Source organism: Sceloporus occidentalis, unplaced genomic scaffold, assembly GCF_023333645.1.
Source record: "Sceloporus occidentalis isolate IW3139 unplaced genomic scaffold, rSceOcc1.0.p SCAF_3, whole genome shotgun sequence".
In the NCBI taxonomy this organism is placed as follows: domain Eukaryota; kingdom Metazoa; phylum Chordata; class Lepidosauria; order Squamata; family Phrynosomatidae; genus Sceloporus; species Sceloporus occidentalis.
Window position 1 is genome coordinate 212,019,994 of NW_028316983.1, and position 24,927 is coordinate 212,044,920.

Consider the following 24,927-nt stretch of genomic DNA (forward strand, 5'->3'; position numbering starts at 1 on the left):
AAGGTGGGGCATAAATAAAATTAATGAATGAATGAGCGATCGATTGATTGATTGATTCAGAAAGGATAGTGCGGCGCACAACTAACTGATTAAACAATTTAATCAATTATTAAGATGTTTGTTGTTGTGTGCCTTCAAGCCTTTTCTGATGTATGGTGACCCTATAATGGTGTTTTCTTGTCACGTTTCTTCAGAGGATGTTTGCCATTGCCATCCTCTAAGGATGAGAGAGTTTGACTTGCCTAAGGTCACCCAATGGGTTTACATGACAGAGCCGGGAATCAAACCCTGGTCTCCAGAGTCATAATCCAATGCTCAAACCATTGAAACCACTGTTTCAGGTGCTGCTTTGGAAGAGGCATGTTTTCTCTGAAATTGACTGTACAAAACATTGTGCTATAATGAATTTATTAGTCTCCTGAAAGTGCCCTAAGACTCTTTATTGCTTTGCATCTGAAATAGAGCCTAATGTCGCACTATGCCATCTTCTTTGTCCACAGTGTATGGATATAGATTTTATTCCAACATTGCTATTTTAACACTAAAAACAATGTCTGGAATGTATCTTAAATACCAGGTTTATCAGATTCAAGTGTTGGTATCTAGATAAATGGGCCAGTGTTGTGTAATGGTTTGAGCAGCCGACTAGGATCCTGGGAGACCTGGGTTTGAATCCTGGCTTGGCCATGGAAACCCACTGAGTGTCCTTTGGCAGGTCACACTCTCTCAGCCTCAGAGGATGGAAATGGCAACCCTCATCCCTTTTTATACTGTCAGGGGGAGGAGAAATGACTGGAGAAACCCTATTGGAGTTGGCTTAGGAAGAGGTGAACTATTCAAAGGAATTAGATCAATATAACTTTTCTATTTATGTCAGATTTCTCCTGAGAAGAATCAGAAGTCTCCAAACTTCCTCATTCCAAACTTTTATTCTCTTTTTTATTCTCTGGCTCTAAGTTTCTGTTTTCTCTTTCTCTGTCCTGACAATCCTATCAACACACACACACAACACACCCAGCCCTTGTCTTAGCAACCTTTGCGCAGGTTGACCAGACATGTCCTCCATTTCTAGCACCTGTCCTACATTTCAGTCTCCTGCCTGCCAAGGGGAGAGTTCCAGAATGTCCTCCATTTTGAACCTATGAAGCATGAATGCATATTAATATGTTTTTAGCTTTGACTTGGTCATGTCCTTTTCCGGGACCCATCCTATAGTTCAGCCTCATGTCCAGGAGGAATGCCAAAAGGTCCTTGATATTGAGCATGGCTAAGCAGCATGGGTTTATAATTTTATATGAGTGTTTTTAGCTTTTATTGGGTCATGCTCAGGTTGACCAGAGGTGCTCCTTTTCCAGGACCCATCCTCCATTTCAGCCAGGAGGAATTCCAAAGTGTCCTCCATTTTGAGCCTGACTAAGCAGCATGGATTTATATTGATATGAATATTTTCATCTTTTATTAGTCATATCTGGGGTGACCAGACCAGCCCTCCTTTTCCAAGACATATCCTTCGTTTCAGCCTTCTGTCCAGGAGGAATCCCAGAATGTCCTCAATACTGAGCATGGTTATATGAGTGTTTTTAACTTTTATTTAGTCATGCCCAGGGGGAGCAGAGGTCCTCCTTTTCCAGGACGCGCCCTCCATTCCAGCCAGGAGGAATTCCACAGTGTCCTCCATTTTGAGCCTGACTTGAGAGCTCCGCTCTGAGCCCCAGGACAAACTCCAACTCCATAGCCTTGAGCCAGAAAGAGAGTTAAAGCGGTGCCAAACCGGGTTATTTATTTCTCCAGTGTGGATGCAACCCTGGAAAGGAAACTCTGGTTTCGAAACCCTGCGCAGGCAGGCAGCAGCACGCCCCACTTGGCAGCTACTACGTGGAGCAGCGGGGGGAGGCAACTGCTGCGTAGCTACAACAGGGATCCGCCTGGCTCAGCAGCAGCAAGAGCAAGAGGAGGAGGAGGAGGAGGAGGAGCACGTGTGTGACCTTTCTATTTAAATTCCCCATTTCACAACAAGAGCAATAAAGGCACTCGGGGCAGTGGATTTCCCGGGTAATTACTAGGGCCTGGCACAGGCAGTGTCGCCACCGTCGCCCACAGGCAGCCATTCTCAAGGTGCGGCTGCTTAGGTGCTTCTGTATACTGCAGATGATAGATAGATAGATAGATAGATAGATAGATAGATAGATGTGGGATAGAGAGTGTGTGTATACACACACACACACACACACTAGCCCACATATATATACATATATCTACCACATTATATATATATATATGTGTGTGTGTGTGTGTAAAATACGCACACATAAACACACACACACGAATATATATAACACACACACGCCTATGTGTGTGTGTGTGTATATATATATGTAATATATGTATATATAAATGTGTGTGTATGTATACACACAAATATATACATATATAATGTACACACACACATACACAAATATATAATACCCACACATACACACCCACATGTGTATACGCACATGCAAATTATATATATATAATACACATATATGCACACATACATATAATGCACACACATGCAACTATATGTATAATATACATATGAACACACACACACATACTGTGTGTGTGTGTGTATATATATATATACACACATATATTCTGTATGTATACACACACACATATATCCATATATATACTAAACACACACACACGAAAGCCAGCATGGTGTCGTGTTTTGAGTGTTGGACCAAGACTCTGGAGACCAGGATTCAATTCCCCCATTCAGCCATGGAAACCCACTCAGTGACTTTGGGCAAGAAGTCACACTCTCTCAGTCTCAGGGGAAGGCAAAGGCAAACCTTCTCTGACTAAACCGCTGCATCCACACTGGAGAAATAACCCGGTGTGGTACCGCTTTGACTCTTTGTCTGGCTCTTTGCTATGGAATTCTGGGAGTCGGAGTTTGTTCCGATTCCCAGAATTCCATTGCAAAGCGCCAAAGTGTTAAAGCGGTGCCAAACCGGGTTATTTCTCCAGTGTGGATGCAGCCCCACTGGGAGGAGGGGAAGGCGATTAGCGGCTTCTCCTCCTCTCTCTGGCGTGCGCCTCCATGTCACAACACATACAAGGCGGTTTGTTGTGGCTACTTTTACAAGGCTTTCTTTTTATACATGACGGCCATTCTTAAACTGTTTCCTCAGAAATATTTATTTTGGGTGTAAACGGGGGGAGGGGGAGAGAAAGAGCTGAGGCGCTGAGGAGGAGCGGCCCAAGATGTCCACTTCGAGCCTGGCTGACGATGATGTCAAAGGGGTGGGGAGTTTGCCTCAGGGAGGAGGAGGAGGAGGAGGAAGACGGTTCATTAATATCTATGTTCGTGTGGGGAAAAGAAACCGTGTCGTGCTTTCACTGAGGGGGAAAAGAAAGCTCTTAGTGTCACACATTCACATTTATTAGCGTGTGGCGTTTCGTTTTGTGTGAGGAGGAAGAAGAGCAGCGGCGTCGCCGTTGAGGCGGCCGTTGGGCGCGCGGCGGCAAAAGTCCTGCCAAGTGGCCGCGAGGACGAAACGGGGGCGCGCCTGAGAGCCGCGCGCACGCGCACTGGAAGGGGAAAAAAGCAGACCTGACACTCGCCAGCTGTTCGGGCTCCTCCTCAGTCCCCCTCCCCTCCCTTTCTCCCCCACTCTTCTCCCTTTTCCCCTCCCTCGCTGCCCCGGTGCATTGTGGGCGCAGTCCGTTGTTCATTTGCCATTCGACCTGCGGCCGGGGCCTTGGTTGGGGCGGAAGGACTTTAGCCGGATCTATTGTGGGGGGGAGAGAGAGCTGGAGAAGGCGGCGGCGGCGGCGGCGGCGACGAGAGTCTGAGGAGACTGAGCCCCCGGAGAAGACTTTATAACGCTCCGCTGCTTTATTTATTCTTTTTTAAAACGTTCCAAACTGACTGGAAGGGGGCTTTGATTGGCTGGCTCTCCTGTCTGTCCACCCCCGCTCCCGCCCGCCCCCCCGGCGCTTTAACAGTCACAGCAAGGGAAGGAAGGGGCAGTTGGGCGCCGGAGGGAGGGAGGGAGGGGAGGCGGGAGGGAGGGAGGGGGCGCGCGCTCGCTCGCTCGCTCGCTCTCTCTCTCGCTCCCTCTCGCCCGCCATGTTCGCCGAGATGAACCGCAGGACCTTGGCCTTCCGGGGGGGCGGCCTGGTCAGCGCCGCCTCAACAGCAGCGGCGGCGGCGGCGGCCGTCGTAGCAACAACCGCAGCCGCCGGCGGCGACGTGAGTCCGACTCCTAACGGCGAGGAGGCCTGGGTCCAGCCGGAGAATGCTCTGAACGGCCAGGAAGAGGAGGAGGAGGAGGAGGAGGAAGTGGAGCTGGAGACCGTGGAGCTGGAGGCGTCCGAGTTAGAGGCCCCGGACGCGGCCGGGAAGGAGGTTTTAACCCCGGCCGTCCCGATGTTCCCTGAGAGGAACCGCCGGACCTTGGCCTTCCGAGGCGGAGGGGCTTCGCTGTCGTCCTCGTCGGTGGCGAACAATGGCGAGACGGTGCCTCCGCCTTCGTGGCCCCAGCGGCGCCCGTTGAACGGGGACGAGGAGCTGGAGCTGCTGCTGGAGGGGAAAGCGGCGCCGGGGGCGGCGGACGGGGCCTCGCTGAGCGAGAGCAGCGAGGAGGAAGAGGAGGAGGACGAGGGCGAAGGGGACGAGGGCGGCAGCTGCAGCAGCAGCCGGGGCGAGGAGGCGGAGGCCAGCGGGGAAGCCGCCCCTCCGCCGCCCTCCTTCCAGCCGCTCCCTTCCCGGGCCAAGTCTCTCCTGCACAAGCTCCACGTCTCCTTCCAGAGCTCCTGGCTGAAGGAGTTCCCGTGGCTCCAGTACTGCCAGCAGACCGGGGTGGCCTCCTGCGCCTGGTGCGGCGGCGGCAGCAGCGGGGGACACGACGACTTGGGCAAGGGCACCCGCCGCTACAAGCGCGCCCTCTTCCTCAGGCACCACCTCTCCGCCGAGCACCGCCTCAACGACCCGGGCGCCGCCGCCGCCGCAGAGCAGGTGAGCGGGGCCTGGGGCCGCGGCCACGTGTGGCAGCCGCTTAAACGGATTCCCCTCCGCCTCCCCCTCCTCCTCCTCCTCCTCTCCCCGCTTTGGCTCCAGCAGCGCATGAGGCTGCTCCCGGTTCACCTTCTGTCTCCACTAAAGCAGATTATTGCATCCTGCCCTTATGTTTCCCCAGCCTGGCTCGGCGGGAGAGCCCTCTCTACTGGAGCTGTAACACCCCCCCCCAGCCTCCCCCTCTGCTGCCCTTGCCAACCTTTTCGAGACCTCGCCCCGCCTTTGGGACTCTCTGAACAGACAGGCCAAAATAAAGCTGCTTCAGGTCACTTTGGAGGCACCATGCGTCCTAAGAGCCAGAAGCCAAATTTGATTAATGCGTCCTCTCTAGGGGTATCTATCTAGGCCCTCCAGCGCAACTCCATGGCCCACTTTTAACGAAAAGTTGCCCCCCAAAAGACCCAGAGATTCCCAGAGAGAATACAGTCGGCCCTTCTTATATATGGATTTTATTATACCTGGATTCAAGCATCCACGGTTTGAAAATGTTCCAAAAAGTATACATTTATCTTGATTTTCCATTTTTTATAAGGGACACCATTTCGCTGTGTCATTACATTTAATGGGGCTTGAGCATCCATGGATTTTTTTATCCACAGGGGATCTTGGGACCAAACCCCAGCGTAAAGCAAGGGTCCAGCTTCTGGACTCTTTAATAGGCGTGTGTCATTTTAACAGCCGTATCTCCAAAGTGACCTGAAGCAGCTTTATTTTGGCCTGTCAATTAGGACCCTGAGAAACCCCCCCATGATAGCTGTCGCCTGAGGGTCACCGTGAATCTCATTGCGTGAATCTCATTGCGCCTTTGGGCCTCGCTGGAACAAATGGGCCCAAACAGACAGGCCAAAATAATGCTGCTTCGGGTCACTTTGGAGGTATGCTGTTTAAATGGTGATGCATGTGTCCTAAGAGGCCAGAAGCTGCGCCAAAGCCATACGCCACTCCTAAGGACTGGAGCACAGCTTTGGTGCGGCTTCTGGCCTCTTATGATGCATGTGTCATTTAAACAACATGCCTCCAAAGTGACCCAAAGCAGCTTCATTTTGGCCTGTCTGTTCAGGCCCTCAGAAAACCCCCATGATAGGGGTCGCCTGAGGGTCACCGTGAGTCAGGAATGGCCCAAAGGTAACAACACCACACACATTTAAAAGGCAGTGTTACTACCTTTATTTTATTTACACTTGTCCCTCCAATATTCGCTAGGGTTAGGGGCACAAGACCCCCATGAATTTGGAAAAACCACAAATAACAAAAACACCATGTTTTTACCTGAGAGGACACCTCTCTAGGAATCTCTAGGTCCTCCGGTGCAACTCTGTGGTCAACGTCCAACAGACACTGACCATAAAACCGCACCGGAGGAGCTATAAATGCCTAGGAGAGTGTTCTCTCTAGGAATCTCTAGGTCTTTCAGTGCAACCTTTAGTGTAAGTTGACTATAGAATTGCACTGGAGGACCTAGAGATTCCTAGAGAGAACATGTTAAGCAAATCTGTGAATAATCAAATCTGCAAAAACCACAAATATGGAGGGATGAGTGTATTTATTTATTTTATTTCTATGCTACCTTTCTCCCAAAATTACCACGGTAAGGGGACAGATACTGTTAAAAGACAAACCATTACAGAAGCTCAGACTTCTAAAAAAAGGATGGGATGAGCGGAGTGGGTTGGGTGCTAGGGAATCCTGGGAGTTGTGGTTTACCATGGCACCAGAGCTCTCTGTCAGAAAAGGCGGAATGTCTCACAAAACTACCAGAATCCGCTAGCATTGAGGTTAAAGCGGTCTCAAACTGGATTATTTCTGCAGTGTGTTTAGGACAAATCTAATCTCTTTCTTTGATAAAATTACCAGCTTGGTAGATGAAGGGAATGCTGTGGATATAGTATATCTTGATTTCAGTAAGGCCTTTGACAAGGTTTCCCATGACATTCTTCCAAACAAGCTTGTAAAATGTGGGCTAGACAAAGGAACTGTTAAATGGATCTGTAATTGGTTGACCGGCCGAACCCAAAGGGTGCTCAACAATGGCTCCTTTTCATCCTGGAGAGAAGTGACCAGTGGGGTCCCACAGGGCTCTGTCCTGGGCCCAGTGCTATTCAACATCTTTATCAATGACCTGGATGACAGAATTGGGAGCATACTTATCAAATTTGCAGATGACACCAAATTAGGGGGAATAGCTAATACCCCAGAGGACAGGATCAAGATTCAAAATGACCTGAACAGACTAGAAAGCTGGGCCAAAGCTAACAAAATGAAATTCAACACAGAGAAATGTAAGGTATTGCACTTAGGGCGGAAAAATAAAATGCACAGATATAGGATGGGTGACACCTGGCTGAATGAAACTACGTGTGAAAGGGATCTAGGAGTCCAAGTAGACCACAAGTTGAACATGAGTGAACAGTGTGATGCGGCAGCTAAAAAAGCCAATGCTATTTTAGGCTGCATCAATAGAAGTATAGTGTTTAGATCAAGAGAAGTAATAGTGCCACTGTATTCTGCTCTGGTCAGGCCCCACCTAGAATATTGTGTCCAGTTCTGGGCGCCACAATTCAGAAAGGACATTGAGAAACTGGAGCGTGTCCAAAGGAGGGCGACAAAAATGGTGAAGGGTCTGGAAACCATGCCCTATGAGGAATGACTTAGGGAGCTGGGGATGTTTAGCCTGGAGAAAAGAAGGTTAAGAGGTGATATGATAGCCCTGTTTAAATATTTGAAAGGATGTCATATTGAGGAGGGAGCAAGCTTGTTTTCTGCTGCTCCAGAGAACAGGACCCGGAACAATGGATGCAAGCTACAGGAAAAGAGATTCCACCTGAACATTAGGAGGAACTTCCTGACAGTAAGGGCTGTTCGACAGTGGAATGCACTCCCTCGGAGGGTGATAGAGTCTCCTTCCTTGGAGGTCTTTAAACAGAGGCTGGATGGCCATCTGTCAGGGATGCTTTGAATTGGATTTCCTGCATGGCAGGGGGTTGGACTGGATGGCCCTAGTGGTCTCTTCCAACTCTACGATTCTATGATTCTATGACTTTAGAGAAAGGAGCTGGTTGCCTGAACTTTGGTAGACTTGAGCCTGTTTCCTCAAACGCAACACACACACGCACATAAAAAGCTCGTGCTACCAGGGTCTTGGCTTCATCCACAGTGTAGAAATAAACCAGTTTGACCCCACTTTAACTGCCATGGTTCAGTGGTATGAAGTTTTGGGGGTAGACCTTTGCCCTGGTGCCACAACAAACGACAGTTCCCAGAATTTCATAGCATTGAGCCATGACAGTTAAAGTGGAGTCAAACTGTCTTATTTCTACACTGTGAAATTAAAACAGATTATTTCTGCACTGTGGATGCAGCCTTAGTCTCAAAGGTCCTTTTGCATACTGGTTTTCTAGACTAACACAGCTATGCCTCTGAATTCCACCTTTTTAGAAGTTTGAGCTTCCTAATGTTCCATAATGTTCTATAATCTTTAACAATGTCTGTTCTCTTAATAGTAATCCTGCCTTTAACTGATGTGTGTTGTGGTGTTGTTGTTGTTGTTGTTGTTGTGTGTCTTCAAGTCATTTCAGGCTCAAGGTGACCCTAAGGCAACTTTGTCATGGGATTTTCTTGGCAAGATTTGTTCAGAATAGGTTTGCCTTCCCCTGAGGCTGAGAACATGTGACTTACCCAAGGTCACTCAGTGGGATTCATGGCTGAGGTGGGATCCGAACCCTGGTCTCTAGAGTTGTAGTGCAACACTCAAACCAGTATGCTATGCTAATTCACAACTTATGTGTGCCTCCTGTGTAAAAGATGCAGATGATACAGTTAAATTTCTTCAAGCAGGGCATCTGTATTTGATCACTGTAGGAATGTAGACTTCTTATGTGGCTGTATACTAATCCATTCTCCTTGAACATGGAATTTTGTCACACCTGTGTGAGTGCTACCGTTCATATGTACAATGTGTTCACACAGTACAACCTATTTGTGGAAGGCACACGAATAGTCAAGCAAGAAGTGTGTAAACAATGGCAAAGTGAAACTTTTAAAAGTTCCTTGGAGTTCTTGAAACTCCTCCGCAGTGACAGCAGCCTCTTAATAAACTTGTCAAGTAACATAGGAAGCTTCAGACTGTTTTCATTACTTTCATCACAGTAGTTTTGTGGGGAGAAGCCAGATGAATTGCTTTTTGAATGTTTTTGTACATATTTGCAGTATTGCATAACTTGGATTGTTTTACACTAATATTCAGAAAAATTCCATAATTTCAAAATGTGAGAAATTCCTATTGTGTTATCAAGAGTCTACAGTTGTGGCATCTGTGTGCTGTGTGGATTTTTCTGATCCTAGTAAGTATCTTATTAATTACTATACTAAGCAGCACTTCAGCCGGAAGGGTTGCTCCCTTTCCTCGCTGGATTGTGTCCCTGATGTGGCCTTTCCACACACAAAAAGCAGCTGCAAAAAGCGGCTCCTTTTCGTATCATGAAAAGGGTGCCCTAGCCGCAGAGGCTTTTTGGCACTCCTTTGGCACAGTGCAATTAAACACTGCATCAACGGAGTGCCATGATGCCCTCCCGCCATGTTGTTGGGCGTGCAGTGTGACACCGACGTAGGGGCGGCCAGTGTGTGTACACCACGCTGCCACACCGGCATATACTGCTGGCCTGTACAGGCTCTAAATGCACATATTGCTTGCACGTTTGACAACCTGGATGTGGGTGATAACATTTCTGTGTTATATTCTGGACTCTGCTGAGTAAAATAATGTGACTACAAATGTTATATTTCTGGGAGCTCACTCAAGCATTTTAGTTTCTAGGATAGCGCTTTGACATATGTTAAGTTAAAATGAGAAGCTAGCAAAGGATGTACAGATATAGCTGAGATAGAAATCTTCAACTTGGCCAAGTGGAACTTGATGGTCCAGCCAAAGATGTACATTACCAGCAGATGCTATGTTAAACTTATTTTCCTCTAAAGCTAACTTCTAGACAAGTACATGTTTAAAGCCACCTGAAGATACTCACATCTGTAGGAATGTGAGTTTGGTCATCCATGCCTAAAATTAAACACTCTGTTTTAGTTGATAGCAATGTTGCACAACTCAGGTCCAAAGGTATGATAGTGCACTACTTTGGTGGATGTTAGAGAATACCATAACCCTTAATACTCAGTCCCCCCACTGTCCCGATCCTTTCCCCCTTCTGAGCATGTTGAGACACTCTTGGGGGGGGGGGTTAAAATGAACTACTGTATTTTCTGGCGTATAAGACTACTTTTTAACCCAGGAAAATCTTCTCAAAAGTCGGGGGTCGTCTTATACTCTGGATGTCATCTTATAGGGCAGGTGCTGAAACTTCCGAGCTGGACTGGAGAATCTGTGGTCGCCGCATATGGAGGGGGGAGCTCAAAAACGGCCGCGGCCACATCCCCTCCGTATGTGGCGACTGTATGAAAGCAGCAAGGTTGGCCCTGTACAAGTATGGTAGAAGAAAATCTTGGAGCCAGGGAGGGCTGGGCAGGCAGAGAGAGCTGACCAATCCAAGCAGGCTTTGTATACAACAAGTTTTCCTGCTAAGTACCTGCATGTCATAAGCATTTGAATTAAAATTACCATATTGAAATCAAATCTGATGTTTTTTAAATTTTTATTTGGTGCATTGGAAGAGGGGTAGTCTTATACGGCAAGTATATCCCAAACTATATTTTAACTGGAAAAGTTCAGAGTCGTCTTATATGCCGGAAAATACGGTAATTTTCAATTCTATTAAAAATGAATTTTTATGACTTTTAAATATTTTACTTTATTTCTACTAAATAATGGCACAAAACCTAAATCTGGATGCAGGTGTGTTAGTCCTACAGTTAATAAATAATAACAAATAATAAAACTTTTATTTCTACCCCGCTTTTTGTTAAAACAATCAAAGCAGCTTACAGTGTTAAAAAATACAACAGTATATACAAAATATTCCCACCCTCCACCTCCAAAATGAATTAAACAGTTTAAGGTTAAAATTACATAAAACGATTTTAAACAATAACAGTGGGCAGAGTCAACATATATATATATGGGAGGTCATTACATGGCCGAGTAGTTTATTCTGGGAAGGCCTACTGGAAGAGATCCGTCTTAACAGCTTTCTTGAAGCTATCTAGATTGGTAATTTGATGGATTTTGTCTGGCAGGCCATTCCACAGGTTGGGAGGGGTTGCAGAAAATGTCCTCTGGGAGGTCGCAGTCAATCTGGTCTTTATAGGCTGCAATAAGTTCCTCCCAGAGGACCTCAGAGCATGGGGTGGATTGTATAGAAATAGGTGATTAATCTGTAAACAGAATCAGTGCCTTCTACCACATTGATCCTATTGATTTTTTTCCAAATAGGAATACATATTACCTATCAAGAATCAGAATTTCATTTTCACTTTGTTAAAGCAAAGTGCTTTAATCTGGGTGAGATCTGTCAGACCTTCACTTGTTTGCTGGTTTGTTTTTGTGAGGGTGGAGTTGCACCAAGCCAGAGTGAAGCAGGAAGGAGCAACACCAGAAAGAATAGAAAATTTACCATTGCACAAAAATTGTCATGGATGCTGACCTTCAGAGGCCCTACATGAAAATATTTTAAAACTATTTGCTAATAGCTAAGAGAGAAAAAGGGAACATATGAGAAAAGAGGGAAGATGTACTTTGAGAATGAAACAGAAAAAACTGTTGTAATTATAGATTAAGGTGGTTCATTGGTCAGTTTCGGACCATTATTTAGGAATTACATGAAGTATAAATGCAAAACATGATTTAAATAATCCTTTTTTCTTGCTGACTAAAATAATAAAATTAAAATGGTTTTATTTTACACCAGTCCACCCTGCTTGCCAGAAACTTCAGGTTTTGAGCATCTGGGCATTTGCAGACGCATTTCCATGTTTTTCAGCCAAAGCCATTTGGAGCTGGCGAGTGTGTTGTGGAGTATGTAGCATTACCTGATGCTTAGAGGTACCGGGGAAAAAAGATTTTTTTTTATATTAACTGCCCTAGTAAGAGTAGAAGAAGAGTAAGAAATAAAGTATCTATGGGATTTCCTCTGCAGTGGGTGGGAATTGTGCCCCTCTTAATGGTTTTGAATTGCAGTGTCTAGCACTCCTTACCATTTGAAGATGGGAGTTATATTTCTAACAACATCACTTCCACCCCTGGTGTACATTCTCTGTAGTGCTGTGCTTCAGAAAATATTATTCAGGCACAACACAGTGCAGTGAATCTTCTTTTCCTGAGTTTCAAGCTGGAGAGGTAAATGGGAAGTACTGATTTTGTGCTATGATTTCAAGGTATTTTCCTTGTAGTCCAGTATGATGGTAGATTTGCTCGCTGTGAGACAAGGTAGTAATAGCTTACAGATTTTTGATCAGTTTCAAAGCTCAGCCCAAATGTGTATAATTCCTATTGATCTCTATCCTGGTGCATTACAAACTCTCACTTGGTATACCACAGGCAGCTATCAAGGCTTCAGCTACTACACAGAATGTTAATACTGTATATGATAAATGTGTTCTCCATTTTATAATTCAGGTTTTTGCGCTTAAAAGCATTATTATTGGATTTTAGAAAACACCAGGCTGGTTTAGGAGAGGTCAGCGTGATGTACTGGATTTGATTCCCTGCTCTGCCATGGAAACTCACTGGCTAATCTTGGGTAAATCACATTCTCTGAGCTTCAGAAGAAGGCAAAAGCAAACTCCCTCTGAAAAAACTTTGCCCAGAAAACCGTGTAATAGGTTCAGTTTAGGGTCTGCATAAGTCAAAAAGAACTTGAAGGCACACAACAAGAAGTCTAGTTTAGGTTGATGTTTATGCTCTCTGTACACTGCCCTTTTTTCCAGCAAAAAAAAAATATATATCTTCCTTATGATTCACTTGTGTCTTTATTCATATTAAGTTGCTGAAGAATTACATAAAAATCTGTTTATTTGTATCAGGACCAGGATTATTCATCTGAATGATGGTGTCTATTAAAAGTGGTGTATCATGCAAAGTATGTCCCCAAGCATTAAAATTAAGATAGTTGAAAAATCTGATCTAACTTCTTTATAATACTTTGTAGCTGCTGCATCTGCATTTAAGCATTTTGATAAATGTATGTGGTGGCAAAGACAGCATTTACAACTTACTTTGCAAAAACAAAAATTAATCATAGAAAATATGAGAAGTCATACTGTATGATTTTCATTGCTTTTCTTCAATTTGTTTTTAAATTCTGTCTGTAGTTCCTGGAACTGATTGTTCCCAGAACTCCCATTGTGAATTTTATCTCACTTTCAGCTTCTTAGGTTTTCAGTCACAATATTTTCTTGGAGACAGGCTACCTGAATAGTTTTAACAGATAAGAACAATATTATTAATTGCATAACAGTATTAGTTTATCCCATCATGCCATACTAAATCATATTAAATCCTTTTGTTTTATAAAATTCCCTTATAGTATGTTAATATTGTTCATGCTCATAAAATCGAACATGTGCGATATAGTCTTTTAAATAAGCCCAGCTGATCTCTTCAGTTTAAGGACCCCTAAAATAGGTGCACGATGTGTCTCCAGTCTGATAGGCTTGTGTCTGAAGATAAGTTTGGGGATTAGGTTGTTAAGCTAATTAAAACCCTGTTATCCATACATCTTATATTTCATAGATACTTGTGTGGGGAAACTTTGTAGGATTGCTATGAAATAAGTTTCTTATTTTCTTGTAGTATTTATGGATTCTGATGATTTTTGTTCTTTTTGTTACATGGATAGATACACATCTAGAAGAGCAACAAAATGTGCCTTGATTGAGTAAGGTAGGGTGCTGGACTGCCACTTCTGCAGATTAAAAACAGAGGTCCAAAACACACTGCAGAAATAATCCAGTTTGAGACTGCTTTAACTGTCCTGGCTCAGTGCTAGGGAATTCTAGTTTTGTGAGACATTTAGCCTTCACTGTCAGAGGGCTCTGGTTCCACAATAAACTGCAGTTCCCAGGATTCCCTAGCACTGTGCCAGGGCAGTTAAAACGGTCTCAAACGGGATTAGTTCTGTAGTATATTTTGGACCAGAGATAACATAATTGTGTATTTTAAAAATATCTTGGGGGGGGGGGGGTTGAAAATAAAATGCATCAAGCAGAATTATTGGTTGTTTAAAGTTGTAATGCTGTAGTAATGATGTAGCTTCATAGAAAAAAAAATACTCATAGCACAGTTGTACCTGAATACTTAGGGCAGGGATAGGCAACATTTTTGAGCCGGGGGCCGGGTTGCTGTCCCTCAGACAACTGGGGGGGCCAAAGCCAAAAAATAAATAATTAAATAATTTTTTAAAAATTATATAAATAAATAAACCAGGCCAAATGTAGGACAAAAATTTCAAATGGAGGACACTTTTTTAAAAAAATGGAGTACACACAAATAAATTTGCTGATTTTTTAAAAAATGTTAATATAAATGCATGTTTCTGAGGCTTCTATAGAAAATTGCCCCCCCTTGCCCACCGCTTCCCCCCTTACCCACCTCCTCCTGATAGGCCAAAGGCCCCAGCGGCAATCGGTGGCAGGACCGGGCTGGGGCCGGTCCCAAGGCCTCGCCGGGCCACATCCGGCCCGCGGGCTGCAGGTTGCCTACCCCTGACTTAGGGCTTGTAAAGGGAAACTAATTTGGTAATTAAAATTACTGACAGTTAAGTAATAATGGATGGGTGTGAATCCCAAAAGGGCAAAAAGTTGCTGGTAGCCAGACATTTATCTGAAAATTATTTCATTGTCGGCTAACAAAGCTTTGGCTTGGTTTTTTCTTCCTTACTTGGTTTTGTGGCATTTTAACTCCAGTCTTGTCTATACCTGGGAGTAATGTCCTTGGATGTAGAGGGATTTAGTAAGGAGTTAACCTATCACATACTAAACATCACAGTCATATCCAAAGTGCCACTTCAGGTATGTGTAGCAAATAAAACAAATAATGACTGGGATATATTTTATCCCACATTTACTAAAATATCTCATTCCACTATTGTATTGTCATAGAAGAGAAAACAGGAGAGTAAACCAGATAGAAACTAGAAACAACATCGTTGAAATATGAACTCTTAGTAAATGGGATTTGATGTACCCCAGAAGTCAAATTACATATTAGATTTGTAGGTGTCCAGTTTCAGAATTTCTTCCCTTTTGCATTCTGCTCTGGTGTATTGGGTAATGGTGTAAGAGCAGGTTTTCTGGTGCCTTGGAAGGTTGTAGGTAGGAGGAGAGAGGGTGAAAGTCCTGTTGTGGACCATTCGTCAATTTCTGCTGCTCATTCTAATGCTTTCGGTTTGCTAGGATTCTGGAAAAAGAGTGGTGTTAGTACACCTTATGTCTGAATGTGACTTGTAGTGTGAAATACATTTGAGTCCTCTTGCACTTGTGTAGTCATTTGCTATTTAGGATGAACTGTAATGCAGCAGCCAGAATGGTGTAGTAGTTTGAGCACTGGACTATGACTCTTGAGAACAGAGTTCGAATCCTCACTCAGCCATGAAACCCACTGGGTGATTCTGAGCAAGTCACACTCTCTGAGCCTCAGAGGCAAATCTCCTCTGAATAATTCTTATCAAGAAAACCCTGTGATATGTTTGCCTTAGGTTCACCACAAGTCAGAAGCCACTTGAAGGCACACAACAACATCAGCAAAAGTAGTAGATACATAACTTGCATAGTAAATAAGATTATACCAGTAGATTGAAAGCTAATGCAAAGATCAGTGAAGCACATGTCATTGTCCCTGTACTGGACACCTGAAAAGTCACCCCCAAATATTAGGGGATCCTGTTTAACAAGAGTGTGATTATTAAGCTACAGCTGGAGGAAAGTAGTAGAAAGGCATGCCATTTGTTCAATTAAATGTCTTCTGCTCATGCAAGATGTAGGTTGGACCCAAACAATCACTTAGTTGCTGAAATGTTAATTAGGTATGATGTAATTAACAAATGAACTGGTTACATTGTCAAAGACATTTTCCTTGATCCTGTTAGCTGCATTTAGTTAGAATGATACATCAGTTGTTGTAACACTGAAATATCCAATCTTCTGGCTTTGCACTCACATGTGCTGGGTTGAGGATAAAATTAGGCTGTAAATGTGCTGATGAACCTCTGCCACTAACTATGGTCTTGAAGGAAAGCATCAAAGTTGTATGTGTTACTGTTTTTCTTTTTTCCCGTTTTCCTGCTGCATAGGTTAAAGAGATCTGTGAGAGTTCCAGTGGGGTGCTATGAGAGACACTACCTTGGATGGACTTTGAATTGAGAAGTGTCAGGACAGTCCAATGAAGAATAGCTGAGACTACAGTTGCCCCTCCGTTTTCGCGGACTTGAAGTCCACGGTCTCAATTATTCACGGAATGGCAAGCCCCATTGGCAGGCGCGTGTCGACGTTCAAGCTAATGGGGCTTTAATATATACGGATTTCCATTTTGCGTGCAGGGGGGGTCCGGAATGGATTACCCACAAAAACGGAGGGGCGGCTGTATTTGGTTTGTCTTGTAGGCCGACATAATGGAAGGATAGTGTTTTGGAATTGTGAGAATGTATTTGATGAATTGCTTGCACAAGAAGGCAAAACAAACAATACCCAGCAATCAATTTGTGTAGAGGAGAATGAGGGATTGACTTAATCAGAAGCTGAAATTTCCAAGTTAAATATATTTCAAACCACTCTAGTTTCCCTTTTATTTGTATGTGAAAAGAGATGAACTCATGACTTTTATGGGACAACCTCTAAAAGCTATTTACTAAAAAAAGAAGAAAAATAGTGAATCTGTTTCACTATGCTAATTATGGGTTGGTAACTGCCCTCGAGTCAGTCATGACTGATGGCAACCCTGTGGATGAGGCATCTCCAAGACCCCCATCCTCCACTGGTAGGTCCTGCAAATTCAGGCTTGTGACTTCTCTGATTGAATCTATCCATCTGGTGTGTACTCTTCCTCTCTTTCTGCTGCCTACTTCCTTCCCTAGTATTGTTGTCTTTTCTGGTTACTCATGCCTTCTCATGATGTGTCTAAAGTACAGCAGACTCAGTTTTGTTACCTTTACTTCTGGGGAGAGTTTTAGCCTGACCTGTTCTAGGACCCATTTGTTTGTCTTTTTGGCTGTTCGAGGTATCCTCAGCACTCTTCTCCAGCACCACATCTCAGATGAATTTTTTTTCCTGCCAGCTTTCTTCACTGTCCAGTTTTCACATCCATACATGCTAATGGGGAATATAATGGTTTAGACAATTCTGACTTTAGTGCTCTGCTATATGTCTTGCCCTTCCTATTCTTACTCTTCTTATTTCTTGATTGCAAACTCCGTTTTTATCAGTGTTTATCTAAGGTGCAGGAACTTTTTTACTATTTTGATTTCCTTATTGTCTAGATTGAACTTGATCCTCTGTGATCATTATTTTTGTTTTGTTTATATTCAGCAGCAAGCCTGCCTTTGCACTTTCTTCTTTCATCTTTTTTATTAATTGCTCCAAATTTTATGATGGTTTCCACTAGTAGCATGGTGTCATCTGCCTATCTTAGATTGTTGATGTCCTTTCTTTCCATATCCACTCCTCCTTTTTCTGAGTCTAACCCTGCTCTTCATATGATATATTCTGCATAAAGTTGAACAGGTAGAGGGATAGAATTATGGGTATGAAGGATTAATTATGAGTCAGAAGGATGAATAGACTGATGCATGATGGTGCCACTAGTGTACAAAACCTATGAATATTTTTATTCACATTAAATTTCTCTTGCTGGCTGGCTGCTGTCATAATTAGACAACAAAAGTGAGTGTGGCTCTTCCTATAAAGAAAAGATCAAGAACTCCAAATATTTGTACAGTAGTGGATGCTTGAAACTATGGATAGTACTTAATCCTATTACTGTGATGTTTTTGGACCACAATTAACTGTGGGTAACTGAAACTGTGGAAAATGAAACTATGGATACAGATGGAGTACTGTATTGGTCTTATTTTGCCTCATTGCAATCTGAAATATGTACAGAGAGTCTCTTCTAACTGCAGTAATCAAAGCCGTTGAGAGGGGAAAAGAGTTTAAAATCAGGGAGGAGATTTAATGCACTTGTGGTGTCCCAGATAACAGCTCTTGAAAGTTCAGAGAAAGAGATCTTAATTTTTGACATATCATTAGGCTTTGTCTATCCTGTCTTAAAAACCTTTCTTCTAAGAAAGCTAGGAAGAATAGCTTTAGAAATACAGGCTGTAAGTTGGAAAGAAAACCCCACAACTCACAAGGTTGTATTAAGAAAGATGTACCACAGTGTTGGCTAGACATAATTCTTGAAAGCACAGTTGTATACTTCGGTAAAGGAATAGTGCCAGTCTCTCCTTTCCTAGAAATCCCATGAGATTGTATTCTCAGTATAGTATATCTAGTTTACAATTATAAAACAATAGTCTAGTTGTTAGCAAACTGTAAAAGTGGTATCAAGAAATAATGAGTGAAGCATAGCTGAATACTATTGGTATGTGTTTGCTTATGCTAACACTTTCATTAACAATCATATTGTGGAACCTAAGCCCACCCTTCACTACTCCTTTTCTATTTCTGTCAATAACATCTCTATCCAGCCGGTCCAGGAAGCCCGCAGTCTTGGTTTCATCTTTGACGCCTCGTTGTCATTTATCCCCCAGATCCAGACTACAGCCAAAGTCTGTAGATTTTTTCTCTATAATATCGCCAAAATCCGTCCATACCTCTCAGCTTCTACCGCAAAGACACTGGTCCATGCCCTAGTGGTCTCACGACTAGACTACTGTAACCTCCTCTTGGCAGGGCTTCCCCTCTCTCATCTCCACCCATTAATTTCTGTTCAGCATTCAGCTGCACGCATTATTTCACTCGCTCGCCGATATGATCATGTCTCCCCTCTGTTGTCCTCCCTTCACTGGCTCCCTTTTCCTTTCCGCATCAGGTACAAACTTTTGCTACTCACCTTTAAAGCCCTGCATGGGCTGGCCCCTCTTTATTTAACCGATCTTCTCTCTCCCTACATCCCTACTCGCACTTTCCGCTCTGGTAGCCAAAGTCTCCTCTCTCAACCCAGGATCTTCTCAGCCCCGTCCCGGATCCGTCCCTTCTCTCTTGCTGCCCCTCATTCCTGGAACCTTCTTCCTCTGCATGCACGGCTCACCACTTCCCTAACCAGCTTTAAGGCTGAGCTGAAAACCATATTGTTTAGGGAAGCGTTCTCAGGGAATTTGTGATTGTCATCTGGCTGTCTGATAATATTTGATGTGATGTGATTTGTTTTATATTTGATGTTTTTAATTTGTTTTTTCTTCTTTATATGGTAATTTTATCTATTCCTCTTTTTAATTGTTATTATCTTAGAATGTACGCCTTGGGCAGGCTTTTATATACTCTTTAATTTTACCGACTTTGTACAGCGCTGTGTATAATTACAGTGCTTTAGAAATAAAGAATAATAATAATAATAATAATAATAATAAAGATTGTGGGACTGTGGGCTAAACATTAAATCTAAATATACATACACTGTATATATGGTATGTTGGAAATAAAGACAGTTGTTATTTAGTTCAAGCTTAGAAGTAGATGAATCAGTACCTAAATGATAATTTATTTTTCCTTTTCTCTAATTTACAGGAATCAGAAATTGCATCAGAATTGGCTAATGAGAGAGATTATGATTACAACATTAGACCAAATGAGAACTCTTACTGCTATCAACTATTACAAGAATTAAATGAGCAGAGAAAAAAGGGCATCCTCTGTGATGTCAGTATTGTGGTGAGCGGAAGAGTCTTCAGGGCTCACAAAAATATCCTGGTTGCAGGCAGCCGTTACTTCAAGACTCTGTATTGCTTTACAAACAAAGAAAACCGTAACCAAACCACTGTTACCTACTTGGATGTTGTTGCTGTTCAAGGCTTTTCTGTCATCTTGGACTTTTTGTATTCTGGTAACCTTGTGCTTACAAGTCAGAATGCAATTGAAGTGATGTCAGTGGCCAGCTACCTTCAAATGACAGAGGTTGTCCAATCCTGTCGTAATTTTATCAAAGATGCCTTAAATATAAGCATAAAATCAGAAGCACCGGAAGCTGTAGTTGTGGATTACAATAGAAGGTCTGTTAGTAGGGATGGGTTGTCTTCAAGGGATCAGAAAGTTGCTAGTTTTTGGGCCACACGAAATCTTACTAACTTGGCAAGCAGTATAAAAACTGAAAATGATGGCTACTGTATTGACGAAAGCCAATCTGACAACTACCAAATGAATGACTGGGTTCAGGACAGCTCACCTGAAACGGCTGAAAATGAATCTCAAGGAGAGGGGAAGGTCTTTGTGTGGAATGATATGGGCTCACAGGGACAATCGCTTCAAGAACCCGGAAAAGCTAGAAGGAAAAACCAAGCTGCAAAAAGGTTTGTTTACAATATTCCACCCAGTAATGAAGAAACATTAGAAGACTGCTCAACCCCACAAGCATCAATCCAGTACCCAGAAGACATGCAGTTCATCAAAGAAGAAGCAGGTAAATACTTTGAGAATAGACATCTTATATATTAAAGCTTGTTTTAACTAGGCAATTGACATAACATTCTGTCTAAAACAATGTCTACAAAGTGGAAAAATGTGAACCTCAGATGACACTTAGAAATCTTCACATACAAATGGTAGTAAATTTTGAAGTAACATGGTCTTTATCTTGTGTCTTAAGTTATCACTTGTATCTTTGAAATGTGAAATGCTTAAATACTTTTTCTTTGACAATTTTGTGAGTGAAACATGGGTCGGATAGGTAGCTGAGTGTTGCAAAAGGTGTAAGACAATGACTGAAATATTGTATGCTCTGGTGTCTAAATGACCTCTGGTTAAAGTACTGTAATAGTGAACATTATATCTTAATGACATAACAGAGTTTCAAATGCTGTAGTTTTTTAGCTGCTTAAGGGGCCCGTACAGACAGGCCAAAATAAAGCTGCTTCAGGTCACTTTGGAGGTATGCTGTTTAAATGACACATACATCTTAAGAAGCCAGAAGCGTGGCTTTGGCGCAGCTTCTGGCCTCTTAGGACATATGCATCATTTAAACAGCATACATCTAAAGCAGGAGTAGGCAACCTGCGGCCCGGCAAGGCCTTGGGACCGGCCCCAGGCCGGTCCTGCCGCTGATTGCCGCCGGGGCCTTTGGCCTCTCACGCACAGGCGCAAGGGAGGCAATTGTCTATAGACGCCTCAGAAACATGCATTTATATTAACATTTTTTAAAAAATCAGCAAATGTTTTTGCGTGTCCTCCACTTTTTTAAAAAAAGTGTCCACCATTTGAAAATGTTTTCTTACATCTGTCCCGGTTTATTCAGTTATTTAATTTTTTAAATTATTTAATTATTTATTTTTTGGCTTCGGCCCCCCCAGTTGTCTGAGGGACAGCAACCCGGCCCCCGGCTCAAAAAGGTTGCCTACCCCTGATCTAAAGTGACCTGAAGCAACTTTATTTTGGCCTATCTGTACGGGCTCTTATTGTGCTAAATAATAGCAGGTTTGTGTGGTATAGTGTTTGTGTTGTCGTTTTTCTAGCCCTGATCTATATTGTTGTGTGTTTCCAAATCATTTTTGACTTCTGGCAACCCTAAGGTGACCCTATCATAGGATTTTCTTGGCAGGATTTGATCAGAGGAGGTTTGCCCTTGTCTTCCCCTGAGGCTTAGAGCATATGACTTGCCCAAGTTTATCTGTGGGTTTCATGGCCAAGCTGGGAATTGAACCGTGGCCTCCAGAGTCATAACCCAACACTCAAATTACTACACCACACTGGCTCCAGGGCTACTTATTAGACCATACAAATTATAGGTATGTCCCAATTAGGCATACCTAGTGATATTATTTATTGTCCCCCATGTAATAAATAGATGACCAGGGCCTGCTTGCTATAGTGGCTTTAACATTGGACTTATCTCTGGAGACAAGGGTTTGAATCCCTACTCAGCCATGGAGACCACTGAGTAAGTCACTCTCTTTCAGCTTCAAAGGAAGGCAAAGCCAAACTCTGTATGATTAAATCTTGCCAAACAAACTCTGTGATAGGTATAGGTTTACCTTGGGATCACCATGAGTCAAATGACAACTGGAAGGCACACAACAACAATATGCAGTTGTTGGAAATTGTGGCTACTAACAGTGTTCATATTTCCTCTATATTTTTTTATATATAAGAGTGGGAATAATGTGTATCTCAAGGCCATTTTTATGTCCCTTGGACCCTTTCCATGTTTTTTCAGGTCAAATATGGTAACTGCTGCATCTGGAAGCTTTTTAGGAGTACTGATTATCCTCTAGACTCAAGCAAAGTTTAAGATCTTAACATTGTTAGGGAAAGGGTGAGGGACTTTGGATTTTTTTTTAAATTAAAAACAAAAATAATGAACCTCCAGTGTTAAAGATGCAGTAAATTAAGCAGAGGACCTCTGGGAGGAGAGAATTGGACCTTGGATCTGCTAAAGTTGCCTCACTCCCCTTGACTATAAAAGTTCTCAGATCTGTTTTCCTCTCCATGAAGACTGCTTCGTTTGTTGACAGCTTCCTGCTAATTTTTTTTAGAGATTGAAATGCAGACAATATATCAGATAGAAACTTTTCTGATTTTAAGAATATAAAATTTATTATGTGTAACATGTTACATAATTCTACTGCTTGTTTGACCTTGGAAGAGATGCAAAAATGGCCTTTGAATAAGACAATTAATTACAAGTCTACCCAGTGTTAGAAAGAGAATAACAGTCTGCTGCACTGGAAGGTACATGATTGTATTCTAGCTTTGAAAGGTAGGGAAAGAGAAAATAAAAGTTAAGTAGGAATAAAATAAAAGGTGAAAGTGAACGCTGCCAACTCTGTAGTAAACAAGAAGAAGTTTTGTTTTTGGACATAGTGACTCGGTGTATTTATGAAAAGGGATGTCGGTAGCAAAACCATTGTCATATGAATAACCAGGAGCATCAGTCATTTTTTAATTTTGATTCTTAGGTCTCATTTGGACCAGTTGGAAGAAACTTATCAGTTCCAGTGCTAGGCATGTGTTGAGGGAAGAAGGGAATGTATATTCCTCAGAATCCATAGCTCCTGGGTAGTATGGAACTGGTCTTTAGAAAAATTCTGTCTTTATCCCCCATCATTAATCCAGTAATAGAGGAAATACAGGCCTCTAAGCTGCCTTTAAAAATAAATACTAAATAAAATTTTCTGAAGATTTCAATTAATTTGTCAACACAGTAATTTTACAACATTTTTGACATGAAACCTATTTCATGCAATTTAAACAATAAATAGAACACATTTCCAGAAAACCAGTAACTTCTGATTCTCTGAATTTTCCATGGAATTTAGAGAAATGAAGGTTTGTACATATTGAAATCTTTGCTTACTCATTTGTTGCATGTTTTAGCATATTTCTTGATTTATTTTTTTCTCCTTCTAGACCAATTTCTTTCATACACTGCAGAAGATTAATGAATTTGAAACACTCAAATGAATTAAAGAATGGGCATGCCTACTATATGGGTCAGGGCAAGGAATGTGTGGCCATCCAGATGTTACTGAACTGGATCAGCCCTAACCAACATAGCCATTGTTGAGAAATTGTGGAAATTTCAGTCAGCAGTATCTGGAAGGCCACATAGTTCCTTGATGTGCAACAATTGTCAGTACTGTACATTGTAAATTCTGAAGGAATAACTTGTAGAACCCATACTGTGGGAGTACAGGACTGCCAAAATAATACTTAAAATTTTTCAAAGCATTTCATTCTTTTAAAAAAATTATTCACAATAGCTTCTTACCCTTTTCTACTGGAAAAACAAGGGGAAAACATTAGGGAGAGCAAAGTGTCCCTCAGTTTTCGTAATGCATATACAGCCAGCCCTCCGTATCCATAGATTCAACCATCCATGGCATGAAAATCCAGTGCGTTCTCGCCTTACGCGGGAATCCGTTCCGGATCCCTCCGCGTAAGGCAAATTCCGCCTATGCTCAAGCCCCATTGTTTCCAATGGGGCTCGGGCGCAGTGGCGCGCGGGGCGCAATGGGCGCGCACGCCCATTCAATTGAATGGGCCGCTCCGTCCCGTGCATGCCCTGCGGCTTGAGTGCGTATGCTCAAGCTGCGTATGGCGTGCCCGCGTATGGCGCGGGCATGCTGTATATTTTTTAAATTTTCAAAAAGTAAACCTTGATTTTCTCATTTTGTACAAGGGACATCATTTTACTACTCCACTGTATATAATAGTACTTGAGCATGCACAGTTTTGGTATCCATGGGGGGTCCTGGAGCCAGACCCCAGTGGCAATCAAGAGTCCACTGTACTGTAAATCATTGGTAGTTTTCTTTAAAATCTAGCCTTTTTTTCTTGCACATAAAAATAGACAGGTGATGCTGACTATTTATGAGCCATTGAATAGTAGGTGAAACAAAAGCAATGTGAATTTGTTACCTGAATTTACAGGTAAAGCCTCACTGAATTATACCTGTGGTAAGAATTGTCCTTGGACAACCAGTCAGATCCTGTGTTGACTCAAAAGCTATTGACTTCAAGTGCGTCTTACTATTCACCTTCCAGCAGTAATATCCTTTGAGCCCCTACTCCTAAGACAGCGGTTCCCAACCTTTGTTGGGCCGCGACTCCCATTGGGGACGAAAGTCCCGCCCACGGCCTCCCTGATTGGTTGTGAGGCTGGGAAGGGGCGGGACTTTTGGCCGCCTACAAGCCCCAGTGGGATTTGCGGCCGGAAGTCCCGCCCCTTCCTGGCCTCCCAACCAATTAGGGAGGCCGCAGAGGGGAAA

The 24,927-nt window shown here is 43.0% G+C and overlaps 1 protein-coding gene across 1 annotated transcript in view; it reads left to right on the forward strand.

Annotated features, from left to right (window-relative positions):
• The first annotated feature begins 4,103 nt into the window (after positions 1–4,103).
• The window catches only part of ZBTB10 (zinc finger and BTB domain containing 10), a 33,870-nt gene continuing 13,046 nt past the window's right edge, over positions 4,104–24,927 (forward strand). The window contains exons 1-2 of the mRNA XM_089517518.1: positions 4,104–5,011; positions 19,736–20,624. Coding sequence (XP_089373644.1) covers positions 4,124–5,011; positions 19,736–20,624 — 1,777 coding nt within the window. The 5' untranslated portion in view covers positions 4,104–4,123. The remainder of the gene's footprint in view (positions 5,012–19,735; positions 20,625–24,927) is intronic.